General features: G+C 47.3%; 1 protein-coding gene across 10 annotated transcripts in view; it reads right to left on the minus strand.

The window, feature by feature from the left end:
* Nucleotides 1–2,499: 2,499 nt before the first annotated feature.
* Nucleotides 2,500–14,152, minus strand: part of tenm2a (teneurin transmembrane protein 2a) — a 374,562-nt gene continuing 362,909 nt past the window's right edge. For all 10 annotated transcript variants that reach the window (XM_054738553.2, XM_054738565.2, XM_054738550.2 and 7 more), the window contains 16 exons: nt 13,904–13,924; nt 13,567–13,796; nt 12,453–12,607; nt 12,110–12,211; nt 11,634–11,807; nt 10,863–11,500; nt 10,446–10,621; nt 8,795–9,030; nt 8,380–8,676; nt 7,588–8,145; nt 7,242–7,511; nt 6,712–7,122; nt 6,171–6,281; nt 5,816–6,083; nt 4,925–5,055; nt 2,500–4,781 (listed from right to left, as the gene is read on the minus strand). In XM_054738553.2, the coding sequence (XP_054594528.2) occupies nt 4,044–4,781; nt 4,925–5,055; nt 5,816–6,083; nt 6,171–6,281; nt 6,712–7,122; nt 7,242–7,511; nt 7,588–8,145; nt 8,380–8,676; nt 8,795–9,030; nt 10,446–10,621; nt 10,863–11,500; nt 11,634–11,807; nt 12,110–12,211; nt 12,453–12,607; nt 13,567–13,796; nt 13,904–13,924 (4,516 nt within the window). In that variant the 3' untranslated portion in view covers nt 2,500–4,043. The remainder of the gene's footprint in view (nt 4,782–4,924; nt 5,056–5,815; nt 6,084–6,170; nt 6,282–6,711; nt 7,123–7,241; nt 7,512–7,587; nt 8,146–8,379; nt 8,677–8,794; nt 9,031–10,445; nt 10,622–10,862; nt 11,501–11,633; nt 11,808–12,109; nt 12,212–12,452; nt 12,608–13,566; nt 13,797–13,903; nt 13,925–14,152) is intronic.

Raw genomic sequence — 14,152 nt, forward strand, 5'->3', positions numbered from 1 at the left:
TGAGGACCCTCCATTGACTTCCATTCATTTTTGAGATTTCACCATGCCGATCTAACCCTAACCTTAACTACAACTTAATTCACACCACACCTCTAACTGGTATAGTAAGCTTCTGGTATGCTTCTAAAAAATGGAGGACCAAATAAATGTCCTCACTTTGAAAAATGTCCTCACTTTGCTACCAGTGTGCTCAGTTTGCAGGTAAAAAACTTGTTTTGGTCCTCACTTTGATGTATAGACCAGGACACACACACGAAAATAAACCCATTAAAATAAATTTGCAGTTTGGGCCACGTGACCTGGCTATAAACCTCTCCAGGTTTTCTGAGGACCAACTTGCAGACATGAGCAGGATTATTTTAGGTGTTGGATTATTTTCTGCTCAAATTTGGTCCGTAATCAAAAATTTTCACCCTGTTGCAGGAAAATCCACACCTGTATTGTTTGTGTTGGAGTGATCCATAATCCAGGTCCTTTGGGGCCATTGTCCTGCAGATGTTTTTCTACTTCAACACACCTGATTTGGACCAGTGGTGATTAAAAGCCTGCGGCCAAACTCGAGCACCTGCTGAGCAGGTAAGTTAACCATTTAACCAAATGTGTTGGAGCAGGAAAACAACTAAAACATGCAGGATAGCGAACCCTGACGACCAGAATATAACATCACTGATATAGAGGAAGATTAGATGATAGTTCTACTGGACTGGACCCCCAGCTTTCATGTTGACACATCAGACCTGAAAAGGTTTTCCAGTCTCTTCTGGTCCAGTTCTGGTGATCCTGTGTGAGTTGGCCTCAGTTTCCTGTTCTTAGCTGACAGGAGGGACACCTGGTGTCCATGTTGTGGTTCTGCAAACCTTGGTAGGAACCAGTAGCTATTTGAGCTGCTGTTACCATTGTATCATCTAGAACAGTCGTGTCTGAAGTGCAACCCCTAGTCTGTGTAGAACACTTTTATGTTCAGATTTGTGCGCTTTGGACCCATTTTCAGCAATATAAACAGAATAATTCATGGTTAAACAAGTTTTGCATTTTTAAAATAACAAAATAATACATTTTGTGGCCACTGAGGTCTATTTATTCGTAAAGTTTGAACACCCCCATCGGGGCCGGCCCGAGCATTTGTGGGGCCCTAAGCAGGTTTGGCCCCCCATAATTCCTAGGCTTGATTATGTTATTAGCTTACATCATACAGGTTTTTTTATGTTAACCTTACATTAGTATCAAACAACACAAAGGATCTAATCAATTAGCATTTTAAAACGCAGCGTGTTATTTATGTGTGGCATATTAACTCCTTTTTTAACGGGGCGGGCCTGTGAACAAGCCCCCGAACCGTGAGAATAAACTTCACGGCACTAACGCTGGTCTTCACCCGTGTGTCACACGTCATGTGATCATGAATTAGGAGATCATTTTGGGATGCTGCTGTGAAAAAGCGAGGTGCTAACCGGAGAAGCTTCTGCCGCTCACACTTTGACAATGGATTGTGTAAGAACAGAAAAAGCTAGAAACACACTGATTCTTGCTGATGTAAGAAGTGAGTCTACTCTTTCTTTTGGTAGTTTTGGTGTTTACATGATCATAGAGCACAATGACTGTTAAAAAAACAGTTAAAACGCTCAAAAGCGCTGGCAGTCAGGGCCTTTCTGATCAGAGAACGGCTGGCAGTTAACGAGTTAATTCAATTATTTCAAAGTAATGTGCGAAGAAAGAAAAACACAAAACTTTGGTTAAACAATTTAAATTTTGGGAAAGATATATGAAATGCGAAATCACTAAAAAGTGAAACCAAATTACACTAAAGAAAAAAATACATCATTCATTTTCCATGTGTGATATAACTGGGTTTGTATAATTTAAAGTTATTAAAAAATTTTTTTACACTATCCTGGTGCTCTTAGGAGCCCTCTGGTGGTGTGGGGCCCCAAGCAATCGCTTAACTCGGGTATGCCTTGGGTTGGTTCCGCCGCCAGACCCAGACATTTCCACCCACACAGGAGCTCTCCACTGGAGATTTTCTGACATGGTTGTAGGTGGAAACCAAACCACCACAACACGTTCACCTGAATCTCTCTTCTTCTCCCATTTCAGCAGGTCATCTTCCCCACATCCAGACTCCTAAATGGTTTCTGTCATGTGATTGGCTGGCTACACACTTGTGAGAATGAACCAGCGTACCTGTTACTGGTTCTTAACAGGATGTGATGCATTTAAACACATTAGTATCAGAAATATTACAGCAGCACAATCGAATATAACAACAAAAGTTGTTTCTCCTTTACAGAAATAACAAACAGAACATATCTCACCAGTGAGGATGATACATGGTAAAATCTTGACTATATTTTTATTTTCATCAAGTTTTCTAAAATATCCGCAGCACTTCAAAGAAAATCACGTCACAGGGAAAGTCCTAGACGATGACGTCCTTATGCCCCCCCCCCCCCAAAAAAAACAGTTTTAAACACATAAAAGAGATGAAAGCAGTTTGCTCAGTTGAAGTAAACAATTAGGTTTTATTGATAAGGTTGTCAGAAGAGTCTGGTTTCAGTGAGTCATCCTCTGATAATACTGATTTGGTACATCATGACATCCAGAACGAGTCTCCTCACAGTGAGAGGGATCCATTACTGCTACTGCTGTTGGGACTTAGGACAGAAACAATCTGCTTCCAAACGAACAAAAGAGAAAATAACAATAAAAACAACAGAAGTAAACATGAAAACCAACAAACTTTGGACTGATATTGTAGATAATGGAGTATCCGAGTGCCACAAAACTCTAGAGTAATAAGAGCAGCTAAAGGTTTCGCACATTAACAAGCCACTTCCTCTTAGAAATATAAAACTCGATATTCTGAACAATATTCTACTGTGCTGCATAAAGGTAAATCTATACACTGTACATCGAAATATACTTCGAAAAAACAGATTTCACAGTTTTAAAGACTTTATTTAAAGTATAAACTGCTTTTAAAACACCTCATTATTACATAAATTACTCTTTTTTATTGTATTTTTTGTGGGTGACTATTATTTCCTGTCAGCAAACTTGAAATCATACAAAAAACCCAAAATGAGCAATTATTACATATTTTACAAAAGAAAAAAAAATCCATTAATGTTCATTTGGAATAGAACCGGCGACTCATTCATGATTGTCATATAGTACTAAGAATAAATAAATAAAAAAGAATCAAATCAAATAAATACTAACTTAGCATGTTTTGCCAGACTCTGTGAGCGGTGTGTGTGTGTGTGTGTGTTTGATCGTTCTGTACAGAAGTGCCTTGGTGAAAATCTCACAATTCTACCGCGACTGAAACGTACAAAACTACGGCATCTACGGTATACGCAACATCCTGAAGGTTTAGTGTATTCTGACACGTACGTAGCGATATGATTCTTCTCCCCCGTTGCAGACATCACTCATTTTTTACTTTTCCTCGAGTTCGTTAGAAAGGACGCCTTCATCCCGTGTGTGTGTGTGTGTGTTTCTGTGGTGGATGATGGGAGGCCTGAGACGGGGAGACGCTGTATGCTGTCGTTTAGGATTTCTGCCTCGGGTGTGTGGCGGTAGCGGCTGCTCTCCGGACTGGCTCCGCCTCCACTTTGGTCCCTTTTTGCCTTCAGTGTTTTTGTTTTAATCCAGAGACGGCTGAGCCTCCATCCCGGAGCTCTCCTCCACCGCACGTTCAGCTCTCGGTGTGACCCAAAAAATATGGGCGAAAATATCACTATCTTTTTTAAAAAGGGGAATCTTCTTATTTATTAAGCAACAGTTCTTAAAGTTCTTAAGTGCTTTTTTTTATCAGTCGTTCAAAGTTTTTTCCAAAAAAAAAAAAGTTTGACTAAACTTTATTTATTTTTTGCCTGTGGCAGTAAAATGAATATGTTTTTCAGAGAAGTCATTCTGTTTGAAAAGTCCCTGCAGCGTTCCACGAGTAACCCCGTTTGTTGGTTATTTCTCCGTAGGTTTTAGAGGAGTAAGGAGGCTGGGTAGGAAAAAGGGACAGAACCTAGAGATGTTCGTGTGGGCTGTTACCTCCTGCCCATCTCGTTCTGTCTGAGAAACTGGATGTTGTTGCTGCTGTCGGCCAGTTCTGGGTACTGCTCCACGGGCAGTATGTAGTAGCCGTCGTAGCCTTGTACTCTGCCCGTCGTTAGGAGCTGCTGCCTCTCCCCTTCAGTCCAGAGGCGACCACCTCCCTTCCCGTCCCTTGCACGCTGCTGCTCCTTGGCCCAGGCCCCCGCCAGGGCCCTTTGCCTGGCCAGCTCCAACAGTCTTACCTTCTCCTCATCCACTACATCCACAGCGAGGCCGTACCGCACGCTCAGCACCAACGACGGAACGGCAAACTCCACCGTCACCCCTCTCCTCGAGCGGCCGCTCACTGTCACGTTGATGCCGCTCTCCAGTGACTTCCGCCCGTTCGTGAGCCCCAGGGCTAACAGGTCGCTGTCAGCAGAGCCTACTTTCACAAAGTAGTGACAGTCCTTCCCGTCCTGAGTGTAATGAGTGCCTTCCAGGTATTGGGCACCATTGAGCACCAGAGCTATTTTGCGGCTGTCGTCGCTGGCCAGAGGCGACACGCCGGCCACCACCCGGCCTTCCTTCAGTGCCAACATTACGCCCCGGCCGATAATAGGAGTGCTGGTGCCGAACCAATGGCCGGGTTTGTCCTTGCGTCTGCGGCGCTCCTTGTTGAGCAAACGACCCTCGAGGGCCATGAAGGCCTGGTTGTGGCGCTCCGCCGCCTGCTGCACACCGGTGATGAGCTAAATGAGACAGATAAAGACAGCTCCGTCACACTGTAGCAGAACACGGTGGAGCTAGAGGAAAGTTAACAAGATGCCTTTTTAACCATTACGACATCAGTTTTAGCAGAAAAATGGTAAACATGGTGCTTCACCGACCGTACCTGTCCGTTCTCACAGTGCTGGGTGGCCTGCAGCTCGTACGGTGGCTCCACAAAGTAGAGCGAGTGTCGAGGGAATCCTGGGATTATGTTGCTGAGCTGGAAGCCAAACATCACCAGCCAGCTCTTCACATCTGCAGCAGCAAACAAGAACACAGCCTGCTGAGCGACAAAAGTTAATCTCTGAAGCAAAACGGCCACAGGTTTCATCCCAAAACACACCGAGTGTGTTTGTCTCAGGGACTCAGACACTGTTGTCAGGACATTTACCATCTGGGACACATAAAAACCAACTGGATGGGAATGAAGGGAGTTTGGATCGTGTTGTGTAGGTTGTGTTGTGACCTCCAACCAGAGCTGGGACCAGGTCTCAGGTCTTCCTACACAAGTCCTGAAGTATTGAGTCAAATCCGATTCATAAACTTTGATATAGATTTCTTTAGACGTTGTTTGAGAAACTATATGATTTATTAGTGTAATAAAACCTAATTGAATGTTTAAAAAAAAAGTCAAAAATAAAAAACAAGTCCCCCACTGCTTACACACACACACACACACACACACACACACACACGTGCGCTGATGGAGACCCCACAGCTAACATAGCATGGTACAGCTTAGCCATTAGCAGAGGCTGATTCAAATTCAAGGTAATGTAGAGTTTTATCCTGAAGAGGGCGCCACACCAGCAGTTTTAAGTTGAATATTTAAATTTTAAACATGATGCACTAAAGTGCCGAAATGATGACTACACATGTTTACAGCTCAAGTAGACACTCGCTTATACAGTTTTTCAGCACCAAAATTTGATCAGGGGGTGACTTGCTCTTTAAACAATCTCACACAGAAGCTGAACTTAACATGTAAACAAAGCGCCCTTTAATACCACGTTACCTGTGACGTAGTTTTTGACATCCAGCATGTCGCTGAGGGGGTTGTTGTTCTTGAACATGTACAGATTAAACGGAGAGAGATCCTTTCCTATCTTGGGCCACATGCTGTAGTCGGGAGACGTCCACCGTCCAGCCAGGACGTCGTAGTCCCGCTGGGTGAAGTGGACCAGCTTGGTCAGAGGGTCGTACAGACCGCCATGGAAACCAACAACAAGTTGAAACTCTGGGTTGGAGTCGAGGTACACTTCACCGTAGGCCGTGTACTGCAACTGGAGAACATAGTTAGCTAATGGTTCCACCTTTCTGAGTCTGAAACCAGAACTACTGCTCCACATCTACAGGTGTTCGTGTTTTACCTGTTTGATCATCTGCCCGTTGCTGCTGAAGACTGCCAGCGGGGTGCCTGTGTTATCAGAAGCTATGTAGTATTCCTCTCCACTGCTCACCTCCATCGCAAACAAGTGACCCTAGAGATGGTTTAAAACGCCCAACTTAGCTCAGATTAAAACGTGCAGCTTTACATTTATGTAGGCCACAGAGTTTATTTTGACTCATACATACATTTGTTCAGTAGTATGCAAACATTTAGATGTTTTAAAGCCAAACTGTCTTTTGATTAAAGTGACAAAGGACATTTGTTTACTCTACTATCTGTGACTGCACATAAAGCATTGTAGAAAAAAACTAGCAAAAAAACAAAAAACAGCTGTTAAGAGGCGTCCATGCCTTTTAAAGTCACAATATGCAGTATGATGACCACAGCAGTGGCACCCCTAAGGGGTGGTCAGGGGTGGCCATGGCCACCTCTAGAAAATTGCTGCACGCCCAGATTGCCGTGTGAGAAAACGGGGAGTGATCCTGTGCACAGACTGTAGTACAGTATTCATCCTCGCCTACCTGTAGATCATAGTAGAGTGATGAGATGTCGGAGCTGGAGTGGTTGAAGATGTGCGTCACCCTGGTTGGATGGTTGAGGTCGGCGTAGAAGAACTGAAGGTGCTGACCCATGCTGTTCCTGGTGGACACCCTGCGGCCCAGCCCGTCGTAGTGGTACACCACGCTCCAGCCTCCAGGGCCTCTGTTGTAGGCCCTCAGGAGCTGACCTTTGGAGTTATAGTCAAAAACGTCTGTGCCCCGCTGGCTGAGGAAGCCGTCCTCGTCCAGGCGGTACTGGACGTCTCCCAGACGGGTAATTCGGTCTCTGAGGTCGTAGCGGAGGGGGAGAATTCGAGCACTGTTTCCGGGATTCAGCAAGTGGAGGTTACCGTTGAGGTCATAGCTGTAGCGCCACGTAGACCAGTCATTCACCTGGATAAAACATCCTTCAGTTATTTTCAGCTGCGATTTTACCCATAAGCTCCCCCCAGTAAGGGTGACTTCAGACAAAACCCTCTATCGAATGATGGAAAAGTAAATGTTTCAATCACCTTGACACCACTGAGCTGTCCATCTCCATCGTAATCGTAGCGGTATTGAGTGGTGTTGGCGTAGGGCCCAATCTTCAGCTCCCTCTTCACCACCCGCCCCATGCTGTCGTACTGCACCGTCATCCAGTACATTAGTGAACGGAATATCTCATACTGGACCTCCTTGATGCGCCCATGGGTGTCGAAATGCTTACTCAGCGTCATTACGGCTGTGGTGATGATTTGGTTGATGTCGTAATAGATGACCCCGAATTTTCCAAAGTGCTCCACCTTTAAGGGAATGTTTAAAGTAAAGGTGAGCACTCAGAAAGGCACTTCAACTAAATAATGCTAAACATGTGTGCACCTTTCCGGAGATCTCGTCGTATCGGTAGAGGTCAACAGGAAGTGGCGTCTCACTGATGACGGGCTTCATGCTGGCGATGCGGAAACTATTGTCATGGTAGGTGTAGTCAAACCTGGCGTTCACCATCCCCTCCTCGCTGAAGCGGTAGATCTGCTTGTCGATGAGTGGGCCCATTTTGCGATAGCGGATTGTGCAGGAGAAGCCCCCGCTCTGCAGGTTGACCATCTTTAGCACACCAGCCGTCTCGTCGTATCCAAAAGTGACCACGGTACTGTCGTACACGATCTCTGACAGCTTGGCCAGCTTGCCGTACTTGTAGAGGACGCGACGGCCGGTGCCCAGGTAGTGCGTGGCCTGGGGTCTGCCATCCTCGCTGAAGTCGTGGATGATGGAGGCGTTGCTCTCCGGAGGGTTGTACATGTTGCGAATGTAACCGACGGACACGTGTGTGAACATGGTGTGGTGAGCGACGCTGGGCATGGTGACAGCTGTGACCCGACTCGAGGCGTCGAACTCAAAGACGTACTGTCTTTGGCTCTGAAGGAGCAGCACCATGGACTGGAAGAGAGAAGAAAGTAGAAGTACAGATTAATATAACACTATTATGAATGGATGACTTCCCTCCTGTGAAATAGCACCAGAGGTAATTTGCTCTCCCTCGACACATGCGCACCTTCATAACCATAAAAGTGATGTATCATTTCACTCAGTTCTAAAATTCATATTACTGATGCTTTTGGCTTCCTTGGCGCGGCTTGACGCTACGGCTCCGCTGATGATGGATGGACTCACTTTATCCAGGTAGCTGTAGCTCCACACCTTCCCGTCCACAAACGAGCGAGACAGGATGCGACCCTGAGAGTCAAACTCGGTCTTCTCACTCATGCTTCCCCTCTGCAGGCCGACCAGCTGTCCGGTGGTTGAATAGGACACGTTGACTACAGCCAGGCTGCTGCTGGGCAGCCACATGGCCGGCCGGCCCTGAGCGTCGTACATGATGCGCAGCGTGAACTTGCGGTGGTCGTCGTAAATCTTCTCCGTTCGGGTGTTGCGATCGAAATCAATGGAGAGAAGATTGCGACCGTGAGCCTGAGGAAAAGAAAGCAGGGATTTACATGTTCACGTGTTCAAGTGATGCACGCACGCGCGGCTGATCTTTGACCAAAACCGGCTAAAACTCCATCATTTCCCAAAAGTAAAGGATTACCCTCAGCTTCCTCCCAAACACGGTGATCTTGCCCTTGGTTTGCTCTTTGCGCAGACGCCACTCGATGGAGTTCAGGCCGTTGTCTGTGGGCAGGGTGATGTTTCTCCGACCAATCGTGGGACTGACAGAACCTGCCAGAATGTGGGGCTCGGTGTGGAAGCTGATGCCCATCCCGTTGGCGTACATCACCCTCAGGGTGCCGTTGTTGCACAGCTGATAGGTGTTCCTCACCTGGTCTGTAGGAGGGGAGACGAACACATCATTTAGTGTTTTTGTCAATCCATGATTTGGACTCAGCTGATCCGGTGAGATAGTAAGCACCATCCTAACACCCGTAGACTTCCATTCAAGCCTTCACCACCAAACTAAACCCAACCAACCAATCAGAAATGATCAGATTAAACCACCACTTCTCGACTATCGGATGGAAACGGAAGATTAGAGTTAAAAAGGCTTGCGTCAATAAGAACAAGATCATGTCCATAAAGCTGATGTGATTCCCGATTACTTCCATCAAAGTGAAATATACTCTGACTGAAACTATTCAGGCGAAACAGACGGCCGCCGCACAATCTCTTTATCTTTACAATTTAATGTCTTTCTCACAAGAATAGAGACGGATAAGCCCAAGCCTCATTCGGAGGCTAATTTTCCTTCTGATGTCTGAAAACAGGCGGTGACAATGGAGGAGATAAAACTGTTTTGGGCTCAGAATTATCCACAAGATGCTATGTTTGGGGGGGGGGGGGGGGGGGCATTTACGAAAAGTGAGAGGATCGGGTGTTTTTATTTTATTTTACCCGCCCGACTCCCTGCCATAAACGACAGTAATCCATAAGACCAATTTGTAATAAAGCTCCAGGCACATTTTAACAATGCTTCAAACAGAAAAGTGCAGCTTTTTTTTCCTTTTTCCACTGACTTGGCAGCACCAGCCTTTAGATAAATCTTCTCTGCACTCTGTCTGAGCAACCTCATAATAAAACACAGGCGAGGTTGAGGGAAAGACAGAGAGGGGGTGAAACGAGAGCCCGAGGGCCGCTGAGAATTCACTGCGCGGGAGTTAATGAAGAGAGCAAGGAATAGCGCAACGAGAGAGGGATGGTTAAGTGAGTATGTCAGCTGAAACCCACACAGAGGAGAGGAAACCCTAAATGACTTACAGCTCTGCGAACAACTCGGCTCCAACTGCAGGTGGATCGCTGACTACGTCTACAATCCGCCACACGCGGATCACCAGAGCCCGGTTCAGGCTGGTGCCAACGCCGCTTGAACCGGTCAGGGGAGAGGAGACAATTATTCTTCCTTCTCCTCTTTTCTAAACACTCCAAATAAGCTCAGGGATCATGGGGACCGGATGAGAGCTGTTTTTGTATGTCAGTGTGTGTGTGTGTGTGTGTGTGAGAGAGAGAATGAAGTGAAAAGCTTGAGGGATGAGGAGGATTCACTCGACGCGAGTTAATGAATTTCACTGTGATGACTTTCAAAAGCTGGATGACCCAGCTGGGATTAGCAACTACATATTGGTAATTTTATTCCATGAAAAAGACCAGAAAAGGGGAGGAAATGACTGGATGTGGAAAAATAACCTCCTGGAGAATTCTAATCACTCGTTCTGGAAGGAAACCCTAGACTGGTTTGGGTTTTGTACCTTGCACCACGGTGTACGAGGCTTCCACCGAGGACAGGTTGGTGATGACGGTCACATCGTCGTCTCTGCTCGAACTCTCAATGTCGATGTTGATGGAACGCTCAATCTCCCGGTGGAGACTGGTCACCATGCCCGTTGGGTAGGTCACGTTGGTCAGCCGACCTTCACTGTCGTACCTGGACAAGTGGAAGATCACCCACACTTCAAATCAGACTTAACTAGAAAGGATGGCCACAAGTCTGAGCAGAGGAGTGGACTGTAGTTTTGAAAGCTGACATCAGGGGGCAGTAGTGTATCGCGACTAAAGCCAAAGGAAACCATGAATTCTAACATTCTAGATTCCACACTCACGTTGAATCTGACTTGGAGAGAGAGGGTCTGGGTGTGCACGTGTGTTCAGATCTAACACAGACTTACTGGTAGAACGTCGTCCATCCAGTTTCATCAGCTTTGGTGGCCAGGAGGCCCGTGTTCCCACTGTAGCCCATCAGAGCCACCTCCTGGCCCATGGCAGAGACACTCCGCAGACCCCCGGTTGGGTCCAAACCCAGCGTCACCACTTGATTCTCGGGCAGCAGCACCAGCCGGAGCAGGCCGGCTCCTCCGCCCTGACCTGAGCTGTCCCGCCTCACCTTGACGGTGTTGTTGCAGTTATCCACCAGCATGGCCAGCTCTCCATCAGGACCATAGGTGAAGTTGTAAAGTGGCTCGCCCGTCACTAAGCTGACCGTCTGGATGTGAAGCCCCTCCCCGTTGAAAACGTACAGCTCCTGTTCCCTCGGCGACGCCACCTCGTGCTGCGCTGAGCCCGCAAACCCCACGCTGGAGACAGCTGGGCCGGGCCGGTTCGCGCGCACAGCTCTGATGCGGATGTTGTTGAGGTCAGCGATGAAAAGCGTTCCATCAGGGGACACGGCCAAGGAAGTCGGGGAGTTCAAGCCGGCGTCGGGGGCGTAGCCGTCATCCCCGTAGAAACAATTGCAGTTGACGTCGTTCTTGCAGTCGCAGTCGGAGGCAGCGCCAGCCAGGAGGGAGATTTCTCCATTAGTGTTCACCTAAGATGGAGGAGCAGAGGAAGCAAACACAGGTAAGGTTACAGAAAGAACGAAAAAACAGCTGGACCAGACGTGCTGTCCGTTCTTGTAGCCCAAATTGTCGTTAGGAAAGCAAAATGATGCCAGAACGTACCTGCCTGACTCGGTTAATCTTTTTCTCATCAGTCTCTGCGATAAAGAGGGTACCGGAGTGGGACAGGGCGATGGCGGTGGCGCTCTCCAGGGCTGCGTGGATAGCCAACTTACTGAGGCTGTAGTCGATGCCTGGAACCTGACAGTGCATGGGCCGGCCTGCTATGATGCTCACCTTCAGGAAACGACACGAAACCACCCATCAACGAGGCTGATGTCATCCCACAGATGGAGAAAACTTAGCGCTGTTTTTAAACAGCAGATAAAACTTTCAATAATGAAGTTAGATAATAGCAAGTTGAATTTCCTTGGAACTAATTAATCGGTTAGTTTGTCACCACTGGAAAACTCGCAGAAATTGAACTTTTGCTCCTACATTGGCTGGAAAAAGCCTAATTGGAACCAAATCTTGTCAGAACCCTACAGTGAGTGCCCACCCTTGGGGGGTTTGGAGCGAGATCCAGCGGTGTTACAGACCTGGTGGTTCTCGGTGATGCGTAATATGACATTGTTTTCCAGGACATAGAGAGAGTTGTCCATGGGGTTCACCGCCAAGTCCGTGGGCCACTCTAGACGCACCTGGTAGACAGAGACAGGAAGGATACAGGAGACTATAAAGATGCTGGGGGGGTGGGGGGTGGGGGGGGGGGCTGTTCACATAAGCTTCTTCACTTTTTAATGAAGAGACTCCATATAAACCTCACCCTGACCCTCTGGCTGGCTTGTTTCCCAACCGTCATCGCAACAGCTCAGCACTCAGGGCTCCTATATCATCATCTATCACACCGTCACCTTTCGTCTCTTCTCCGCTGTCTCCTACCTGGCTGACGTCCATGCTGGTGTCACAGCTCAGCGGTCGAACGGCCGTCAGATCGTTGGCGCCCAGCAAAGTCGAGATGATGCCATTCTGGTCCACCTTGCGGATCATGGTGGCATCCACAAAATACATCAGGCCATTTTTATCCACCGCTATACCTGTCAGCACAGAGACGAACACCACAGAGTGACGACTCGTAACTCAGGCGACCCGCAGACATTTTAAGTCGATTAAACTTCCGTCTTTCCCGCCGCTGAAAAAGGATGGCAGCCCTGGCAGCTGGATGGCTCCGTGCATCATTGAGCGAGCGGGTACTCGGTGACGGAGCGGGGCGCTGAACCATTGGGAAGTGTTAGTTTTTAGGGGGTGAGTCATCGAGATGCAGAGTGGAGCTCGCCCCCGTTGTCAAGAACGGGGAATGTTGTTTTTCCTACCCAGGATTTTCCAAGTCCAGCTCACTTTACACGACCTGAGTGTCCTCCAGCATTTGTTTCCACCTTTCTATTTTATTTTTCCACTGTTTACAGAAAAGGAATGGTTGGTCTTGTTGGCCTAACAGGGAGCAGGAAGTGCTCAAGGCGGCCGTGCACAAAAATATCTCCAACATGCGGTCGGACGCAAAAGAGCAGACGGAGGATAAAACAAAGGGCAGGGAGCGGATGTGAGGAGGGATGAAAGGAGAAGAAAAAGAGGCAAGATGCTTGTGTGTGAGACAGGTGAGAGCCAGTGAATGCTGCCTTCTGTCTGATACACACACCATAAAGAGACACACACATGCACACACACATACGTCACCGACAGGAAATGTTAAAGTGTGACATCCTTGACAGTTTGGTGTCACAGTGTTGGAAGATCCAGTGATCCACAAAAAATAATTCCATTATAAGTTCAGCGTTAACCTGGTTCTGCCTCCGTCCTGCTTTTCTTACACAAGCTAATGGAAATCTGAAGCTCTGTAAATTCACACGACTTCAGAAATTAACTGCAGATTCGAAGTGCTTGTCCAAACACTAAAGTCTGAGTTCCACGCTCATTTTGATCGTTATCATAAGACCGTAGAGTGAAATGAATGTGATCTGAAGACGAGGGTGAACTGCCCTCGGGCTGGAGGCTGTACCTTTGGGGCTCATCAGCGTAGCCTCTGTGGCTTTCCCTCCGTCGCCACAGCGCTCGTCAAAGGGTAAGCACTGCTCCCCTGTCCCCGCCACCACCTCAGCGTTGTCCGACAGCAGCCGCCCACCCGTCAACGAGCGGACCCTGTAAATCCGCCTGGAGTTGGTGTCGGAGAGGAACAACGATCCGGATACTGGATCCACGGCTAGAAAGTACTTGTGGGTTGGATTATTACTGTCGTAGGAAAAAAAATGCTTTTATTTGTATATTTTTTTACTTTTGAAGATGGTATGAAACACATTTTGGACACTTGCAGCTTTATTGTACTCAGGATCTCTCACCTGTGCCTGAAATCTTTGTTCCTTTAAGAGACAAAAGTAGATAAAAGCAGAACAAAACAAATGTTAATGCACACAGTCTGAAGAGAGTTACCTACAGAGAGGAACACAAAGCCGGCTGTGGTGCGAACAACAAAACGTAAATGTGTAAAAGCACTCTGGAGAAATTATTTCAAGTTTAAGTCCTGCCATCCCCCGTGTCTCACCTCATTCTTATTGTACAACACTTCTACACATCATGTCTTTAGCGCT

This window comes from Nothobranchius furzeri, chromosome 2 (genome assembly GCF_043380555.1).
Source record: "Nothobranchius furzeri strain GRZ-AD chromosome 2, NfurGRZ-RIMD1, whole genome shotgun sequence".
Lineage (NCBI taxonomy): Eukaryota > Metazoa > Chordata > Actinopteri > Cyprinodontiformes > Nothobranchiidae > Nothobranchius > Nothobranchius furzeri.